The sequence below is a fragment of the Pogona vitticeps genome, chromosome 2, assembly GCF_051106095.1.
Source record: "Pogona vitticeps strain Pit_001003342236 chromosome 2, PviZW2.1, whole genome shotgun sequence".
NCBI lineage: Eukaryota > Metazoa > Chordata > Lepidosauria > Squamata > Agamidae > Pogona > Pogona vitticeps.
Genome location: NC_135784.1, coordinates 14,424,768 through 14,444,080, shown reverse-complemented (window position 1 = coordinate 14,444,080; position 19,313 = coordinate 14,424,768). Strand labels below are relative to the sequence as shown.

Genomic DNA, 19,313 nt, shown 5'->3' with positions numbered 1-19,313 from the left:
GCCCAGCTCTGCAGCAAATCATCATCATCATCATCATCTTAGAACTGCAGAGCTGGAAGGAACCCTCTGGATCACAGGGTCCAGCCCCTGCCAAGGAGACTCTGTGGGGAATCAAACTCCCAACCTCTGACTCTGCAACCAGAGACCTAAACCACTCAACTATCCAGCCCCAAAGGGATTTTTAAAAAAGTCCTCTCCCTCCCGATGAGGGAGAAGGTGGGTGGACTAAAGAAAGGGAGCAGGGATGGGAAGCACTTGTGGGGAGGTCCCTTGGGGCAGAGAGAGCAACCCCTGCATGGCCTTTCCAATGACCTACAAGGCCATGATCTCAGGATGCTCCTTTTACCCACCCAGGAGAAGACCCTGGTGCTCTCCATATCACGACACTCCTGGCCTTGGGTCCCAACCTTTGCGGTCGTTGAAAACCTTCAGATATTGTAAACATTTCTGAGGGAACGTGGCTGGCGTGGACTTCCATCCTGCCGGGGTGCGTTTTTGCCCAGCCTGCAAAAGTTCCTGCTAGTTGATCCGAAGCAAATTTTTAGGACAGAAAAGCAAAAAGGTGTGAGGTGATTTCTTCCCAAATTTGCCATCTGTGTATGCAGGAGGATATATTTCTTTTGCTGTCTCTTCCTTACACACACACCTGGTAAGAGTGGACTTCTAACCCTTGCCAAATTGATTTAATTGGCAGCCGTTGTAGGAAAAGATGTGCATTTATAAACAGCACTCAACACCTATGGAACTTCACCATGATCATATTCTCGAAGGCTTTCACAGCCGGGATCTGATGGTTGTTGTAGGTTTTTCAGGCTCTTTGGCCGTGTTCTGGAGGTTTTTCTTTGTAACATTTCGTTAGTTTCTGTGGCCAGCATCTTCAGAGGAGTCAGAACACAGACAGAGTTCTATCTCCTGTCCTCTGAAGATGCTGGCCACAGAGACGGGTGAAACATTAGGAAGAAAAACCTCCAGAACACAGCCAAACAGCCCGAAAAATCTACAACAACCTTCACCGTTATTGCTTTGCAGATTGATTATAGGCAGGGAGCTTACTCTGTTACTTACTCTAGGTAGAAGCAAGTGACAGTAGTCCACCCCTCAGGTTGCCCTTCTTATCCATGGGGTGTGTGGAACCATTTAATTCTGTTGCACCCTGAAGTCCGTGTCTCTTGTGACATTAAAACATCCAACTTGGGGGAGATACCCAACCTTTGACTTCCACCCTGCGACGTCCCTGCTAGTTTCCTGCTAAACTCTGTTAGTGTTTCTGCGTTGTTTTGCATATTTTGCTGTGCCTGGTGGTGGCTATTTAAGAAGGTGCAGGGTGTTGAAAAAAAAATGTTCTTGTTAGGAGGTCATAAGCAGAAATGGCACTAAGCCACCGGCAGGTATAATAAAGGAAAAGTTTTATTTAAATCACATCAGGTGAACAGGGAATAAGATTACAAAAGAAATCAAAGGAAAATCAATTAACACAATGCAATGCCATGACGAAATGAAAAGTGTAAGCATGTATTAAGTATCATAACATTAGTTGTGCAAAATCAGCCGTGGGTAGCCTGTTATAAATCACTACATCTGCCCCTAACCTTCCACCAGCTCTCTAGCTGAAAAGGCCCCAGAGCAGTTGGAATCTGCAAAAGTAAAAATTACACGAGGAAAAGTGAAATGAGAAGCATCTGTACGTGAGTATGGAAGAATGTAGTTCTGAGTCCGAGCCTCAAGCCATTATTGGCTTCTTGCTTCACTGAAGCCCCAGATTGTTCAGGGTCCTGCTTGGCTTCCTTACCTTCCCCCCTTAAAATTCAGTTCTGTGTTGGGGCAGGTGGCAAGCTAGAAGAAAAAGCGCAGGGCACCACTCGTCTTGATTCGCGAAAGCGAATCACCTTTTTGTTTGGTGGTACGCGATGTGGCCCTAGCAGCTGATCAGGGACACTCTGGGCCTGGAGCCACTGAAAGCATCGCGCCTTGTAGCCTGTCCACACGGTTCCGTTGTGTTTCAGCTCGGCCACAGCAATGACGTATTTGTCTTTGCTCTTTCCATCATGCAAAGGTCCAGGCTGGGAGGAATTCTCAGCCCCTTTTTGCCGACAGGGAAACAGTGTAGGAAGCAAACCAAAGATTTCCTCCATGCCGTTCTAGAGGCCAGACTATAGACCACATGTCTGCAGGCCCGTTCAGGCCACATGTCCGCAGGATTTTTATCCAGTGTACCCTTGTACCCCTACAATACATGATTAGCCACAGTACGTTACACAAAACAATCTAATGACACCAGTTGGATTCCAGCCTCCATTTCTGCACAGAAAGCTGATGAGCTTCTTCAGGGTTGTATTATTATTATTATTATTATTATTATTATTATTATTATTATTATTATTATTATTATTATTATTATTATTATTATTATTATTATTATTATTATTATTATTATTATTTACTACTACTACTACTACTACTACTACTACTACTACAGTGGTGCCTCGCTTAACAAGTGCTTCGTTTAACGACAAATCTGCATAGCGATGAAGACTTTGTGATCGCATTGCGATGTTTTAAATGGTAAAATGCCGCTTTGCGATGATCGGTAAGCTGTTTCGCTTACTGATTATCGCATAGTGATCTTTTCCCAACAGCTGATCGGCGATTCCAAAATGGCCGCTGGGTTAAAAAAATGGCTGCCCACTGTGCTTTCGCGCCCATTCCTCGCTTACCGAGCAGCGAAAATGGTGGCCGTATGGAGGATTTTTGCATAACGGTGAGTTTTTTTGCCCATAGGAATGCATTTAACGGGTTTTAATGCATTCCTATGGGCTTTTTATTTTCGTATAACAACGAATCTGCATAGCGACAATTTTTCTGGAACGAATTATCGTCACTATGTGGGGCACCACTGTATTATCATCATCATCATCATCATCATCATCATTAATAGTAGTATTATTATCATCATCAACCTTTGGGTTCATGGCTTCATCTGGTCTCCCCGGCTTGGTCTCCCATGTTAAAAACTTCCTTTAAAAACAACATAATAGTCAGGAAATCTGAAGAAAACTGTGCATGGTGGTGTGAATGAAGTCCTTTCCACTTTCCAAACATTTCAACACTTTCTCTGCTGCATGGAATGGGTGATGGGTGTTAAAGTGGCTTATACCCATGAAACGCTTTAATGTCAGGTCAGGGAAGCTGATGTTTGAACATCTCTTGAAGAACCCCTAGAGTACTTTGTAGACCTCTAGAAGTCTGCGTTTGTTACAGCTGTCATTTATCCTGAAAATATGACTCAGAGAATATTTTGCACCTTGTACAGTTTATTTCTTCCTTCTGAATATCCTTTAACTTCTTTGCAAGAAAGATAAATGGAATGCCCAAGAAAATCTCTAATTATTATTGAACAGGCAGAAGCAAGCAGATATCAATCCATTATATGGGCTTAATTTACTAAATGATCTATGGAATATTTTAAAAACTTAAATACATATGAAACCTTAATACGTTATGGGAATGTGACTGTGACTACGAGTAACTATTCTAACAAAAGTTAAAGGTGCTCTAATACAGCGGTCCCCAACCTTTTTGAGACTGCGGACCTGCTGACTCTTTGAGGAAGGCAGGGCACGCCGCTGCACTTGTGCGGGCACTCTCTCTCTTGGGCGCATGCGCAAAGCGGTGGGGGAGCGCCCACGCGCCCGCCAGCGCTAGCGTGAGTGCTCCCCCACCCCTTCATGCATGTGCAGGAGCGCCTGCAGGCCTAAGCGCCGACCCCTTCGCTCAGGCGCACACGTGAAGGGGTGGGGGAGAGCTCACGACGGCGCTGGCACACGTGTGTGCGCACAAAGCAGCTGTGGGGAGGGGAGTGCGTGCGGGGGGGAGGTCTGTCTTCACAGTCCGGCTGAGGCCATGGGTCGGCACCGGGTCGCGGACCAGGGGTTGACAACCTGTGCCCTAATATACATGAACAATGGTACCTCAAAATGAAAAAAATAAGATAGTATCTATAGTGTTAGAGAAAACTCAGTTCAAAAGTGTTGCACAGTCATATTTTCTTTGTTATAAAACTTAGTGGTTTCGATATCTGGCTGCAGAGCCCAGAGGATGGGATTTCAATTGGCCAGTGGGGCTGGATTCAATCATCCACGGGATCCCTTTCAGCTTTGCTGTTCCGGGGTTATAATTATCAACTCTCCATTAAGTCCCATCTATGAAAAGTATTTTAACAAACTCTTTAATCAAAAGCCTAGACTACAGCAATTATAAAATCAGATCAGCATGTATGAAAAATCTTACCACTACCCGTAGCAGAGTTGCAGCCCCCTCTAATGGTTCTCTCCTGGCCTCCTTTGTCCATTGCTTTGGCTATCTTTTCTGGCAATTATTTATACTTTGTGAAACCTGGGGGAGTGCGGAAGGCTTTGAAAACAAGAATCTGGTGCACAACGATGCTACACAGGGTACAAAAGAGTATTCTGGTGTGGTGGCTAAAGTGCAATACTGCAGCCAAAGCTCTGCTCACAACCTGGGTTCAATCCCAGGTATCCGGCTTAAGGTTCACTCAGCCTTACATCCTTCCAAGGTTGGTAAATTGAGGACCCAACTTGCTGGGGGACCATTGTGTCACCTGAATAATTGTTAAACCACCCAGAGAGTGCTTTAAGCGCTATGGGTGGGGTATAGAAGCAGTACACTTTGCTTTTTGTAACTTATGGGACCTGCAGATACCATCTCTACTCATATTAGCACATTGCAACATAAATATGTGCAACTGCCAGCCATGGACAGAAAATTATTCTACAAGGTCAGGTTGCCGCACAATGACTTTGTACAACAGCCGGAGAGCTGGCATCTACTTTTGCAGCCACACTTAACAAACTGTTGTTCAAAACTGATTTTTAAAGTAGAATGCACAATTTCAAGATTGCATTTTCTGCACCTCCCCATAATTATTTATCAGACTCTGACATTTCATAGAATCACAAAACGGTGAAGTTGGAAGGGGCCCATGAGGCCATCAAGCCTAGCCCCTGGTTAGTGCAGGAATACAAATCGAAGGATAACTGCCAGGTGGTTGTCTAAGTTGCTCTTGAAAGCCTCCAGTGTTGGAGCGCTCGCCACCTCTCAAGGTCACTGGTTCCACTGTCTTACTACTCCCTCATGCTTGACAGCTGAAAATAGATCTATCTTGGGTGGATGAAAATACAGTGGTGCCCTGCATAGCGATGATAATCCGTTCCGAAAAAATCGTCGCTATACGGATTCGTTGCTATGCGGAACAAAGAAGCCCTTAGGAACGCATTAAAACACATTTTATGTGTTCCTATGGGCAAAAAACTCACCGTTCTGCGAAAATCCTCCTTGCGGCCGCCATTTTCGCTGCCTGGTAAACAAGGAAAGGGCGCGAAAACACTGCAGGCGGCCATTTTATTTACCCGGTGGCCATTTTGGAACCGCCGATCAGCTGTTCTTAAAACATCGTTATGCGATAATCGGTGTTTCGCAAAGCGATGTTTTCCCATTTAAAACATCATTATGCGATTGCTTTTGCGGTCGCAAAAAACATCGCTATGCGGATTTGTCGTTAAACGAAGCGCTCGTTATGCGGGGCACCACTCTAAATGATCAAAAATAATGATTTAAATCAAAAAAGATGATTACAATTTTAATTGGAAAAGAAATTCCAATTTTTAAAATTTAAATCGCGATTTATATGTGATTTAAATTAATTTGCTTTAAATCAAATCTACCCTGTCTTCCAGCAACTGCTCATCAGCTTCTCTGTCATTCAGAAGGAGATCCAGAGTTAGTTCTTCATCTAGAGCCTCTTCTCCTTCCTTGGGGAGGGTAGGTGAACCAAGAGACCCACCCACATCTTGGAATGAAATGGGTCCTGTACAGGTTATGGTCACGGGAAGTGGTGGGCGTGCTGGATCCAGCGTCTTGCCCTTGCCGTTCCTACGGTGCTGCTTCCTGCTGCTGTCCTCTTGGTTCTCGGGAAGGTTGGCTGGCTCCAGGTTGCGAGCCTGACGTTTCTGGGGGGAATTCGTACTGGTGTGCCCAGTCGTTGGTGATTTGGTGCAGGTGGACTTGTCGCAATTCAGCCAAACAAGGGCAGAGTTCCAGAGGGGCGCACGTTCTCTGGTGAATGGCGAGTCTCTTGGCTAGATTGCCCAGATGAAAATGTTCCAACTTGTTTTTGGGCTTCTTTGGGCTCTCCGCGCAACGGAAAAGGATCAACTTTTTGCATTTGTAATGAATCCAACCAGGAATCCACGTCTGCCTCGCTCCCGCACGCTTTCGGCGCAGATAATAGATGAACTGTCCTGCTTCGCCATGTCGGTTAATGAAGTCAGTGCCCAGCAGATAAATCAAAGCCGATGCATATTGTTCTTGCTCAGTGGAGACCACTGGACAATTTGTTTCTTTCCCCTTCTTGTTATTCGTGCTTTTGGGGCAGTGTTTCTGCTTTTTATTAATGGCTGTTCCCAGGGACTGGCTTTTTATTTCTTTCTCACTCTTCTTGCCTTCCATATCAGTAGCTAAAATGACAAAAAAAAAAAAAAAACACCCCTGATTAAAACCAAGAAGAAGTTGGACACAACTGGACTAAATGTCAAGGGGAACCTTTACCTTTGCCTATGAACTGTGGAACTCAGTTGAACAACAAACTGAAATCTTTTAGGTGGAGGGAAGGAAAAATAAAAACCTGGAATAATATAGTAGCATCTGTGTGCACACCCTCTTATATCTGGGGATGTCGCTGTGTTGAGCAGTAAATAATCACATTCAAACTCATGTTAAGTAGGAGTCAGTACACCCTGCCATCATTTAAAGTGCCTCTGAAGAATCCCAAATAAAGATCAGCTATGCTGGTAGGTCTTTCCTGACATTTTCTTAGCCACATCCTACAGCAGAAGCCATGGTCCGCAGAGAGCTTCCAAAGCATCAGAGGGATCTCATTGTTAAAAGCTATCAGTCAGGAGAGGAGTACAAAAGAAATTCTTTCCGAAGCATTAGATATACATGGAACACAGTGAAGACAGTCATCATCAGGTGGAGAAAATGTGGCACAACAGAGACATTACCAACAACTGGCGGTCCCTGCAAAACTGATGAAAAGACTAGAAGAAAATTGATCAGGGAGGCTGCCAAGAGGCCTGCGGCAACATTAAAGGAGCTGTAGGAACATCTGGCAAGTACTGGCTGTGTGGTACATGTGACAACTATCTCCCGCATTCTTCAGATGTCTGGGTTGTGGGGTAGAAGGGCAAGACGGAAGCCTTTTCTTACAAAGAAAAACATCCAAGCCCGACTAAATTTGGCAAAAACACATCTGAAGTCTCCCAAAAGCATGTGGGGAAAAAATGTTATGGTCTGATGAAACCAAGGTTGAACTTTTTGGCTCTAATACCAAAAGAGACGTTTGGCGCGAAAACAACACTGCACATCACCAAAAAAACACCATACCCACAGTGAAGCACGGTGGTGGCAGCATCCTGCTTTGGGGCTGTTTTCCTTCAGCTGGGACAGGGACCTTAGTCAAGGTAGAGGGAATTATGAACCGTTCCAAATACCAGTCAATATTGGGACAAAAACTTCAGGCTTCTGCTAGAAAGGTGAACATGAGGAGAGACTTCATCTTTCAGCATGACAACGACCCAAAGCATACATCCAAATCAAGAAAGGAATGGCTTCACCAGAAGAAGATTAACATTTTGGAATGACCCAGCCAGAGCCCAGACCTGAATCTGATTGAATATCTGTGGGGGTTATCTGAAGAGGGCTGTGCACAGGAGATCTTGCAATCTGACAGATTTGGAGCATTTTTGCAAAGAAGAGTGGGCAAATATTGCCAAGTCAAGATATGCCGTACTGATAGATCCATACCCAAAAAAGCTGAGTACTGTATTAAAATCAAAAGGTGCTTCGCCAAACTATTCGTTTAAGGGTGTGCACACAGATGCAACCAGATTATTTCAGTTTTTTATTTTTACTTCCCTTCACCTAAAAGATTTCAACTGAGTTGTACAGTTCATTGGTCTCATTAAAGGTGGAAAAAGTTCTGAAATAATTTATCTTTGTCTCGTTTTTTTTACATCAGAGACACTTAACATTTTAACAGGGCTGTGTAAACTTTTTCTATCCACTGCATAATCCGTATTTTTCAGCATCTGCCTAATACTATTTTGGGTGTTTTACATATAAGAACAACATCGCAACACAAACGAAACAAAATATAAAAATTGGGCAACAACAACAAAACTGGTATTAAGCCTGAATGGATAGATAGATATCTACAGAAGACCTTTGGTTCTGCCATCCACAATGCTCTTTAGGAAAAGACCTCAGAGCCCTAGACAGTGGTCCCCAACTTTGGGTCTCCAGGTGTTCTTGGATTTCAATTCCCAGAAATCCTGGCTGGCAGAGGTGGTGGTGAAGGCTTCTGGGAGTTGTAGTCCAAGAACATCTGGAGACCACTGCCCTAGCACACGGGAAGGAAAAAAAAAACTGCTGAACACATGAAATTTATTTTAAAAAATTCTCAAGCAGAGAGGATGAAGATAAAGGCTACCTAGGGAGACCAGATTGGCCCAATTCTCCTCCATGACGTCCCTGTGGAGAGCCCTTTGGCCCGGATCCAGCAGAGTCCACTCCTTCTCCGTAAAATACACAGCTACGTCCTCAAAGGTCACCACTATACCCTGAGAGAAGAGGGGGGGAAATTAGCCTCACCCAGAAACCAATGCTTCTATTCACTAATAAAGAGGAAAAAAATTAAACAAATAACATGATTGGTGCTCAGGGTCAAGATTCAACTTTTCATGGCCAATACCCGTAAATTTCCCAATGTACAGATCAGGCCAAAGCAGACTGAACGAGACAGATACCTTGAGGTTCAGAGAGAGGTCCAAGAGAGGGAAGCGGCCAGCGTCTCTCCGCAGCTTGGCACTGTCCAGGTCAGGTTGCACAGATACTGTTTCTGTTCCTCCAGAAAGAAGAGATGAGCCAGGATAGGTCCCAAGCATCATGCCAAAATCTGCAAAGGAAATGAATGGAGTACAGCAGACCTGGGCAAAGTGCGGCCCGCGGGCCACATACGGCCCGAGAGCCGCTCCTGTCTGGCCTGCCGATTGTCGCTCCTGTCCAGCCCGCCCATCGCCGCTGAATGAGCTGGAACTCCGGCTCCGGTCACCCAGCATGGCAGTAAGCAAAACTCGCAAGATCCGATGCTGGAGGCCGGAAGCGATCCTTGCACAGGCGACGTGATGACACATCACGTCACCTGCGCGGGATAGAAGACAGTCAGAGAGGAAGGCCGCGGGGGAACGGAGGACAGGTGAGTTAGCTCAGTGTCTGTTTTTTTTTCTCCCCCCCCTCCCTGCGGTGAATGAATTACAAGGCTGACATAGTTAACTCCCTAAAAAGTTTGTCAGCCGTGTAGTTCCTTCACCGCAGGGCCTCACCCAATGGGGGCCTATTACTACCCATCTCTGAACACAGTTCAGATTTTTCATGTGGCCCCCTATAGAAATTAATTGCCCACCCCTAGAGTAGAGAGAGCTTTTGTAACGCATACATTCTTTATATTGTACATGGGAAAAATATGTCTCCCTGTTTTGACTAACCAATCCATTCAATATCTACCCATAGAGGCCAGACTCAAAAAGGACTCACTCACTGCCTTAGAGAATGAGAGATGGATTACAGTAGAGGCAGGAATGCCCACTTCGACAGTTATTCTGGGTTTTTCAGGCTGTTTGGTCATATTCTTATGGTTTTTCTTCCTAACGTTTCACCAGTCTCTGTGGCCGGCATCTTCAGAGGGCAGGAGTCAGAATTCTGTCTGTGCTCTGGTGCAGTTTGTAGGATAGTTGAGTATTTATAGCTGTGGGATCAGCTTTTGTCCTTTTCAGGACATTAGGTGATTATGGTGATCAGCATGTTCTACCAGCTAACGACACCCATCAATCACAGTGACACATCATCTCTCACACTTATCACAACAATACACCCACAACAAAAAACCACACTGATCATTATAATTACCCAATCTCCTGAAAAGGGCAAACGCTGATCCCATAGCTATAAATACTTAACTATACAGCAAACTGCACCAGAGCACAGACAGAGTTCTGACTCCTGTTCTCTGAAGATGCCGGCCACAGAGACTGGTGAAAAGTTAGGAAGAAAAAACCTTAAGAACATGGCCAAACAGCCTGGAAAAACCCACAACAACCACCAGATCCCCGCCATGAAAGCCTTTGATTATACAATACCCACTCAGCCAATTCCTCACTGTGGAGGGTGGCTGCTCTACCCTTTTCCTGAGTTTTCTTCTGACATCTGTCTGGTGGTGCCTCGGCTCTTCCATGTAGGAAGCCCAAGGGCCAATTCTTGAACACCCCCTGCATGGAAAACAACCCGGACGCTGAGGGCAAATACAGGGGAAGGACCTCCTGTCCACCTCCTAAGGGATCACAGAGTCCCCCTGCCCCCCCCCGTGTTTCCAACTGATCACTGGTTCTGTCCCAAAAATGAATGGATTAATAAACTCCACCCACCCTCTAATTAAGCCTTCCCAACCTTGGTTTTTCACTCTTCTATTGGGGGGGGGGGGTCTTTTCTGCCTTTGCAAGTCAAGGATCTGCTGTGCAGAAAGGGCCCCACGACGAAAGCCATCCTCTCCCCAGGCAACAAAGGGAGGGGGGTCACTTTTCTTAACCCCCCCCACTTCCCAGTATGCTTCCTCCCAGTCCAATCCCCCACCAGTGCAAATGCCAATCACTGGTTTCCAGCTCTCCGAGGTCAAAGGGGGGGGGGAATCCGTGGGGAAGGCTTGGCTTCACAGGCTGGAAGGAAGGAGGAGGAGAGTTTACTGGGCGGGGGGGTTCGATTCCCCAAAGGAGTCTCAATAATCCCACCCTAGAAAGGGAAGGGGCGCCTGGCTCTTCCAGGGACTCCCCCCCCCCCCCGAAGCCAAGACTCCCTTTCTCCCGGCTCTGAGCCCCAAGCCTTCCCCATCCCTAGGCTTAGCCCAGGAAGGCGCCCGCCCCACTTTTTCCAACCGCTGCCTTCCTGCCTGCCTTCCCTTCCTTCTCCCCCGCCGGCAGCTCACCCGCTTCCCGACCTTCCCCGAAGTCATCTGCAATCTCGACCGGAACTCCCGAGGAGGGCGAGGGTCTTTGGAGGGAAGGAAAAAAAGGTTGCACACCCAAAGGTTTAAAAAAACCCAGGAAGTGGACTTTTTGGAGTTCCTTCCCTCTGGCCTGAGAGACTCTCTAGGACCACACTCTGCTTAATGCTTTTAACCCTTCGTGGTGTGGAACATGCTCATTGGACAGAAGCTGTCAAGGGAAAAAGAGGCTCTTCCCATCTTGCTCTTAGTTAATTCGGTGTTGGCAATTCGTAAGCCCCACATAAATTAAGAAAACAAAATTAAATGCTAGAAATTAACACGACATTGTTATTCATATTTTACTCATTTCATTAGTTTTATTGTGAGCTTTGGAATCACAGGGGAAGATTTTATTATCTATTTTATTCGACTTGTATGCCGCCTGCACTCTACAAGAGTCACAAATTTATTTATTTATTTATTTATTTATTTATTTATTTATTTATTTATTTATTTGATTTATACCCCACCCATCTGGTCTAAAAGACCACTCTAGGCGGCTTCCAATATTGTAAAAACAGTGAAATAATATAAAAAACACACACAATTACATAAATCATATTGTAATAAACAGAATACAACAATAGAATAGAAAATACATAAGGAGAGAATAAACAGAAAAGTCAGATATTAACTGGAGGGAAGGCCTGAATGTATAGCCATGTTTTTAATTGACTGTTAAAAGTGTCCAAAGTGGGGGCCGCGTGGATCTCAGGAGGGAGATTGTTCCAGAGGCGAGGAGCCGCCGCCGAGAAGGCCCAGTTTCATGTCCTTTCTTTCCGGGCTTCCCTCGGCGTCAGGCTCCTCAGCCTCACCTCCTGGCTCATGCGGGTGATCCGAGTAGATCTAGGTGGAAGCAGGTATTCCATCAAGTATCGAGGTCCTAAACCGTTTAGGGCCTTATATGTAAGCATTAACACTTTGAAGTCAATGCGGAAACGGATGGGCAGCCAGTGCAGCATGGCCAGAGTAGGAGAGATATGTTGGCATTTTCTCACTCCAGTGAGGAGTCTGGCTGCCGCATTCTGCACGACCTGAAGTTTCCGCATCAGCTTCAAAAGGAGCCCCACGTAGAGCACATTACAGTAGTCTAACCTAGAGATTACGAGCGCATGTACTAAGGTAGTGAGCGCCCCCGTGTCTAGGTAAGGTCGCAGCCGGGCAATCCGCCAAAGGTGGAAAAAGGTGGAGCGGACTACCGATGCCACCTGCGTTTCCATGGTGAGCGTCGGGTCCAGGTGTACTCCCAGGCTGCGGACCCCACTCTTTGTGGCCAGGGCCACCCCCTCAAACATGACCGATTTTCCCAAACCACCCTCCACAGGGCCACCCACCCTCAGAACTTCCGTCTTGTCCGGGTTCAGCCTTAGCCCGTTCTCCTGCATCCATTGCAGTACGGCCCCAGGCAGCACTGGAGGGACAGGACGGCATCACTTGCAGTTGGAGGAAAGGAGATGTAGAGCTGGGTGTCATCGGCATATTGATGACACGATGCTCCACACCCCCTGATGACCCCACCCAGCGGCTTCATATAGATGTTAAACAGCACTGGGGAGATGATCGACCCCTGTGGAACCCCACATTTGAGACTCCACAGCTCAAGCTAGTATTTTCTGGCTGTTTCTCCAGGTGTCCCACGTAGTATGTTTTTTATCAATTTAAAAAAAATCCCCTCCCCACAAATCTCCCAAACATTATAATGCCAAGGCATTAGGGGTAGCAATTAAGATTTAGCTCTCTGTGATCTTATGTCTCCTTTTTCTCTACAAATGGGACAATAACTTCTGGTGTTTTTATTATTATTGCAATTTTTAAAAAAATGCCCCAGAAAATGTGTGAGGATCCTTTCAAATTGCCCCACCACCTGTTTGACAAACCACTGCCAAAGCACAAACTGATGCTTGTTGCATGGCACTACCATGCAAAAAACTTTGATTAGATGGAGTGGATCCAGATTTATATATCGATGGGGTGCTTTTACTGTGATTTCTATAGTTCAGTCTGGAGCCACAGAGATGCGTTGGGTGATTTTTCCAAGTTTTAGGGAAAAGAACAAATCAAAAAGGGTGCCACTACAAAGCCCTTGATTTCTGTGGCATCTTTCTGTGGACACAGCTGGGATTTGGGGGTAATTTGGAAGGGATCCCACATGGAAATCTCAACTCAGGAGGATGCTGTTTTTGATTTCATGGACACTCTCTTGGCCACCGAGACAGATCACCATTGCCTGGTGACAAACAGGAAGAAGGGTGGAAAAACGAAAGAGCCAGAAATGGCAAGTCGGTAGATTATTCAAAATCGCCTTGCATGGCAGAGGAAGAATGGGAAAATCTCCTTCCGACCTGAATTCACTCTTTGTAAAACTTACACTCTGCCCTTCAGTGGCTAAACAACATTCTCCAGGAGCCCAGGAAATAGCCCTGCAGCTACAAAGCAAACACACAATAACATAGCATGAAAGGAATCCTGAAACAACCAATACTATTATTCTAGAATGGTCCTGACCCGACCAGATAGGCAGGATATAAATAAAATAAATAAATAAAATAAATAAATTATAGATAAGCTTAGGAATGCAACTCATAAGAAGTGGGTTTAGCTGAGAGCATTGAAAAAGAAAAGGTTTTGCCTCCTCCAGTATGAAAAGAACCCACAAGGAAATATAAAAGGAGACTTCCTCTCGGGTTAAAAAGCAAGGGGTATTTTTGCCCCATATTTCCCACAGAACACCTCCCCAGAGCTAAGTGCACTGATACACAAAATGTTTCACTGAATCTCTGAATTGAAGTTTCAGCTGGGCCACAAAATTCACTCAGTCCTCCATCTGTTGGAATATAGTAGGTTGGAGTTAGGGTTTTGTCTGCTTTTTTATATTCTTTAAAAGCCTCTGTGTTTTCTTAATTAAAAACAAAACACCAGTCTTTCTTTCTCTCAGTGGCCAGCCTAAGTCACCCTGGAAAGTTCATGAGCATGATGGCAAGGAAGAAGGAGGCTCCCCTCCTCTACTAGTTTTTATACAAAGACACCACCACCAAGAGACCGAGATAGACTATATCTTAACTTGGAGGTACCATGTTGTCATTACAGCTGTTGTATTCACATCTAGTACAGACCATTCAGTACATTTTATAAATTTGCTAACAGTAACCTTACAAAACACACTAAAGACACATTTAAGGTTGATTTTATTGTTATTGTTGTTCTATGCCTTTTCTGGCTTGCGGCAATCCTAAAACGGTTTCTGAGGGATATGACAGGATCATGGACTAGTTTCTCACTGCTACTCCTGGGGAAAGTAGCAAGGATTTGAACTCAGGCCTCCTGAGTCCTAATCTGTCACTTATCCCTACAGTGGCACTCATACTTGTGGTTTTTCAGGGTTTTGCTCTTGCCAAAGCTATTCCCACATTCTGAGCACTTAAATGGTTTCTCCCCTGTGTGGATCCGCAGATGACGAACCAGGTATGCGCTGCGACTGAAGCACTTCCCACATTCCGGGCATTTAAAAGGTTTCTCCCCTGTGTGGATTTTCACATGGCTGACAAGGTGTGCACGCTGACGGAAGCTTTTTCCACAGTCCAAGCATTTAAATGGCTTCTCCCCAGTGTGGATCCTCAGATGACGATCAAGGTATGACCTGTGACTGAAGCTCTTTCCGCATTGCAGGCATTTAAAAGGTTTCTCCCCTGTGTGGATTTTCACATGGCTGGCAAGGTGTGCCCTTTGATTGAAGCTCTTTCCACATTCCAAGCATTGAAATGGCTTCTCCCCAGTGTGGATCCTCAGATGAGAAGCCAGGGATGCCCTATGACTGAAGCTCTTTCCACAATCCAGGCATTTAAAAGGTTTCTCCCCTGTGTGGATTTTCACATGGCTGGCAAGGTGTGCCCTTTGATTGAAGCTCTTTCCACATTCCAAGCATTTAAATGGCTTCTCCCCAGTGTGGATTCTCAGATGATGACCCAGGGATGCCCTGTGATTGAAGCTCTTTCCACACTCTACACATTTAAAGGGTTTCTCTGTGCCCATTCCCTGAGGGAAAACAAGGCTCGGTCTGTGCTGGAAGCGCTTTCTTTCTCTGTGTGTGTGGCTTCTTTGATGAGAAATGAGTTGCATTCTCTGCCTGAAGCTCTTCCCACATTCCAAGCCTGCAAACGGTTTCTTGTCTGTGTGGACTCTCATGTGGTTTTTCAGGTTTGTTCTCCGGCCGAAGCTCTTCCCACATTCCAGACATGTAAAAGGTTTGTCCCCTGTGTGGATCCTCATATGGGCAACCATGTTTGTGCTTCGACTGAAGCACTTTTCACAGACCAAGCATTTAAACGGTTTTTCTCCACTATGGAGTCGCTGATGAAACCTAAGGGTTGCGTTCTGACGGAAACTCTTTCCACATTCCGAGCACTGAAATGGTTTCTCCCCTGTGTGGATCCTCAGATGACGATCAAGGTATGACTTGTGACTGAAGCTCTTTCCACATTCCAGGCATTTAAAAGGTTTCTCCCCTGTGTGGATTTTCAAATGACTGGCAAGGTTTCCATGCTGACGGAAGCTCTTTCCACATTCCAGGCATTTAAAAGGTTTCTCCCCTGTGTGGATTTTCAAATGACTGGCAAGGTTTCCATGCTGACGGAAGCTCTTTCCACATTCCAGGCATTTAAATGGCTTCTCCCCACTGTGGATCCTCACATGACGAGCCAGGGATGTCCTGTGCCTGAAGCTCTTTCCACACTTTACACATTTCAAGGGTTTCTCTGTGTCTGTTCCCTGAGGGAAAATAAGGTTCGGTCTGTGCTGGAAACTCTTTTTACTTTCGAAGCTCTGAAAAGTTTGATGAATTCCAAACAGTGAAAGATCACAAAGACTCTTGGCACCTTCTGGGATTTTCAGCGGTCTCCCTCCCGTGTGGCTTGTCCAAGCAGCACTTAGACTACAGTTATTTCTGTCCAAAGAACATTTACCCATTTCCTTCCTTTTCTCTCCATTTTCCTGGAGCAGAGCATCCTGCGAATCTCTGAGTGGAAAAGCAAAATCTTCATTTTTACTGTGTGTATTTTCTTCACTTCTCCTTCCTTGAAGATGACTCTCTTTGCAAACAACTGTTTCCAAGCCTTCCCAACACAATTTTTCCTCATTCTCGCTGTGTCTTCCCTCACGGGCTGAAATAAGAGAAACAAAATCCCATTGGAAGGGGGCACCTCGGGATGCTGAACAGATTGGCATCGCCTCTAATACCCTAGGCAACCCAAAATGATCAGGAGGGAGAATTTGGAATGAAACATGAGAAAAGAATGGTCAGTCCCCTTGTTGACTCTCAGACATCCTGCACCTACAGTTAGACTCATATTCTTAGAAGTCTGCCTTTCAGTCCCACCTCCTTTTCCTGTTTCTCTAAAGGGGCAGAGCTATCACTGGTCCTTTCCTGTCTGCTTTGTGGGGAATGTATCAATTAGTGAGGATTAAGCTTTAGACCTGTACATCTGAAATGGAATATCCTATCCAAGTGATGAGTTGTTTTTCACTTCTTTTATTGTGGATATGCAGTGGACTGAGCATCCAAGGGTCTAAACGCCACCTATTGTGCTACAGAAAGAAAAATTTTGAGTTTCCCTCTCTGTCATCTTGTGAACGTTCACAGCAATGATAGGCTACATATTCTTTGGTACCATTTGCACTGTGGGTCTGTCAACTGAAGGGAAAAAAAGCAAAACTCACCCAAAAACACCACATATTCATGCGTCTCCTCCATGACGTCCCTGTGGCAGGCCCTTTGGTTCTGGTCCAGCAATGCCCACTCCGCCTCTGTGAAATCCATGACAACTTCGTCAAAGGTTACAGGACCCTGAAAGAAGAGGAAGCCTTTCATCTTCAGAGAGAATGCGGTTGTTCGACTCTCACTTAGTACCGCCAAGAGAAAGAACCCAACTAGAGATGGGCATGAATCAATCTGTCCCAGTTCATAAGGGGGGCAGCGTAGGTAGTGCTGCTCCCCAGCCCTGCCTCCTCTGGATCAACCAGCACCCTCACTTCCTGTACTTCCTCCAGTCCCAGCAGCAGCTCAGGCCTCATTGACCCTCCCCCCTCTTGGCTGACCTGCCACTCAGAAAAAAGGGCAGGGCAGAGAAGTCTGTGCTCTTGCTGGTGACTGGAAGATCAGCCGAGGTGTGAACGGCAAGCAAGCTGAGGTGAGTAAGTGGACGATCGGATGCCAGATCCTGACACAAAAAATTGCCAGGCCATTTACTACACAATATTGAAAGGAGCAAATGGAAGGGGGCAAATGGTATCCAGCCGAGAAGGCAGACAGGAAACAAAGGTGCCCAGACTCCTTCCCCATCTCCCCATCCAATCCCCTTTACCTGTTCTGGCTGCACAGGCACAGCTTCCATTCCTCCGCAAAGGAGAGATGAGGGAGAGGTTCCCTGCATATTTTCAATGCCTGCAAGGAAAGATCTCTTATTCTTCACATGAATTTTATCCTCAACTTACCCAAAAAATAATCACCCTAGTTTGATCAACCAATCTTTCATGAATTGCACGCAGGAGGCCTAAAAGGCCATTCAATGGCTTTGGAAAGTTGCAAAGAAGGGAGATCGAGAAGAAATGGGCTGACTGGGTCTTACCCTGTGAGACGGCTCCTCCAATCCCCTCCAGCCTGTTCCTCGGAAGCAGTGCCCTCTGCCTGAGGGACAAAGGAGAGTCCACTGCCAGAGGGGAGCCAGCGAGAGATTCTGAAGAATCCTGTACAAAAAAAATGTACATAGCAAATTCTGGATACCCAACACAGGAACGGAGGAATAAAATTAAAAACTAACAATAAAGGAAAAAACATCATATTTAGGAAGAAGAGTGGAAATGTTTAGTTAGGCAATTTATTAAAAAACTATTGACTTGAACTCTCACCAGCTCCTCTTCCTCCTCCTTATCTACTCTCCGGCTCAGGAGGAAACCTTCCGCGAGTGACACGGCCTGGGAAGTGGTTTCCGGCTTGCACTCTCTGACCCAGATCTTCATCGCTGGTGGCAGGACAGCCAGAAACTGTTCAAGGATGATCAGGTCCAGCATTTCAGCCTTGGTGTGTTTTTCTGGCTTCAGCCACTGACGGCAGAGACGATGAAGTTGGCTACAGACCACTCGGGGCCCTTCATCCTCCTGGTAGCTGAATTCCCGAAAATGCTGGCACTGGACTTCTGGGTCAAGAGAATCCGTATCAAGGTTGTTCTGTCCAGTTCTTTCTGGGAATTCCTCGTTGCTCCAACCCTCCATGTCATTCAGCTCCTTTCCAGCTCCAGAACTGGCTGAGACCTCCACTTTCATCTCCAACATGAGCCAAAAGAATGGAAGCAAATGGACCGTTTTTTCCGTCTGTACAAAAAGCAAAGACAAAAAAAAAACCCTCAGGGGCAAGCTCAAGGCTTCGGAATGGCTCCTTTCTGTAAGAGATTGAAGGAGGAGAAACAACTGACCACGCAACGCCACTCTACAGATTCTGCTTTCTCTAAAGTTTGAGCTCTCCACATTTTTCTACACCCCCACCCACCAGGGACTACTTTCTCCCCATGGGCGGATAAAACAGCTGTATTCCAAAACGACTACAAGAAGGCATGGAAGAGGGAAGTGGGTGAAGAGAGGGAAAAAGGCACTGCAAGGGGTTGGCTTTTAAAAGCAGGCTTTAAACTAAGATGATGGGATACTACCTGTCCTGAATTGACTGCTCTGTTTTCGGTGCATTTAGGATCGTTCTAAATCTTCTTTGTTTAATTGTGTGTGTTCTTAAACTGCGGAGGAAGGAGCCCTCGGAGGAGGAGGAAGAGGAGGGGAGTTTGGGAGACGATCCCCGTAGAAGATTCACCCGCCCTGGCCTTGGAGGGAGGAAGAGAGAGAGAGAGAAGGAAGGAAGGAAGGAAGGAAGGAAGGAAGGAAGGAAGGAAGGAAGGAAAGGTCTTCCAGGGACCCCCCCCCCCCAGCTCGGGCTCCCCTTCTCTCCGGCTCTCGTTCTCCCAACGCCCTGACCTCTCTTTCTCCCTCAAGCCAAGCCCCACAACCAAGTCCTCCAACCGCTGCCCCACCTCCCCTCCTTCTCCCGCCCCGGGGCTTCCCGGCTTCCCTAAGAGGCGCTTTCAGTCCCGCCTGGAACTCTGAAGAA

At 46.1% G+C, this 19,313-nt stretch overlaps 2 protein-coding genes across 4 annotated transcripts; both read right to left on the bottom strand.

Moving 5' to 3' along the window:
- Positions 1-1,389: 1,389 nt before the first annotated feature.
- On the bottom strand, positions 1,390-11,220 carry LOC110070739 (uncharacterized). 2 transcript variants are annotated; one of them, XM_072987920.2, is made up of 4 exons: positions 11,111-11,220; positions 8,883-9,031; positions 8,567-8,696; positions 1,390-6,533 (listed from the first exon to the last, which is right to left on the bottom strand). In XM_072987920.2, the coding sequence occupies exons 2-4, from the start codon at positions 9,021-9,023 to the stop codon at positions 5,950-5,952; spliced, it is 855 nt and encodes a 284-aa protein (XP_072844021.2). In that variant the 5' UTR covers positions 9,024-9,031; positions 11,111-11,220; the 3' UTR covers positions 1,390-5,949. The 2 variants fall into 2 exon arrangements, with proteins under 2 accessions (XP_072844021.2, XP_078244065.1); XM_078387939.1 differs by lacking the exon at positions 11,111-11,220 and having other exon boundaries at positions 8,883-10,090.
- A 3,118-nt stretch (positions 11,221-14,338) lies between these two features.
- On the bottom strand, positions 14,339-19,313 carry LOC110070737 (uncharacterized). Of its 2 annotated transcripts, XM_078387465.1 has the most exons (6): positions 18,865-19,313; positions 18,071-18,532; positions 17,791-17,908; positions 17,527-17,606; positions 16,883-17,009; positions 14,339-16,326 (listed from the first exon to the last, which is right to left on the bottom strand). In XM_078387465.1, the coding sequence occupies exons 2-6, from the start codon at positions 18,491-18,493 to the stop codon at positions 14,507-14,509; spliced, it is 2,568 nt and encodes an 855-aa protein (XP_078243591.1). In that variant the 5' UTR covers positions 18,494-18,532; positions 18,865-19,313; the 3' UTR covers positions 14,339-14,506. The 2 variants fall into 2 exon arrangements, with proteins under 2 accessions (XP_078243591.1, XP_078243590.1); XM_078387464.1 differs by having other exon boundaries at positions 18,071-19,313.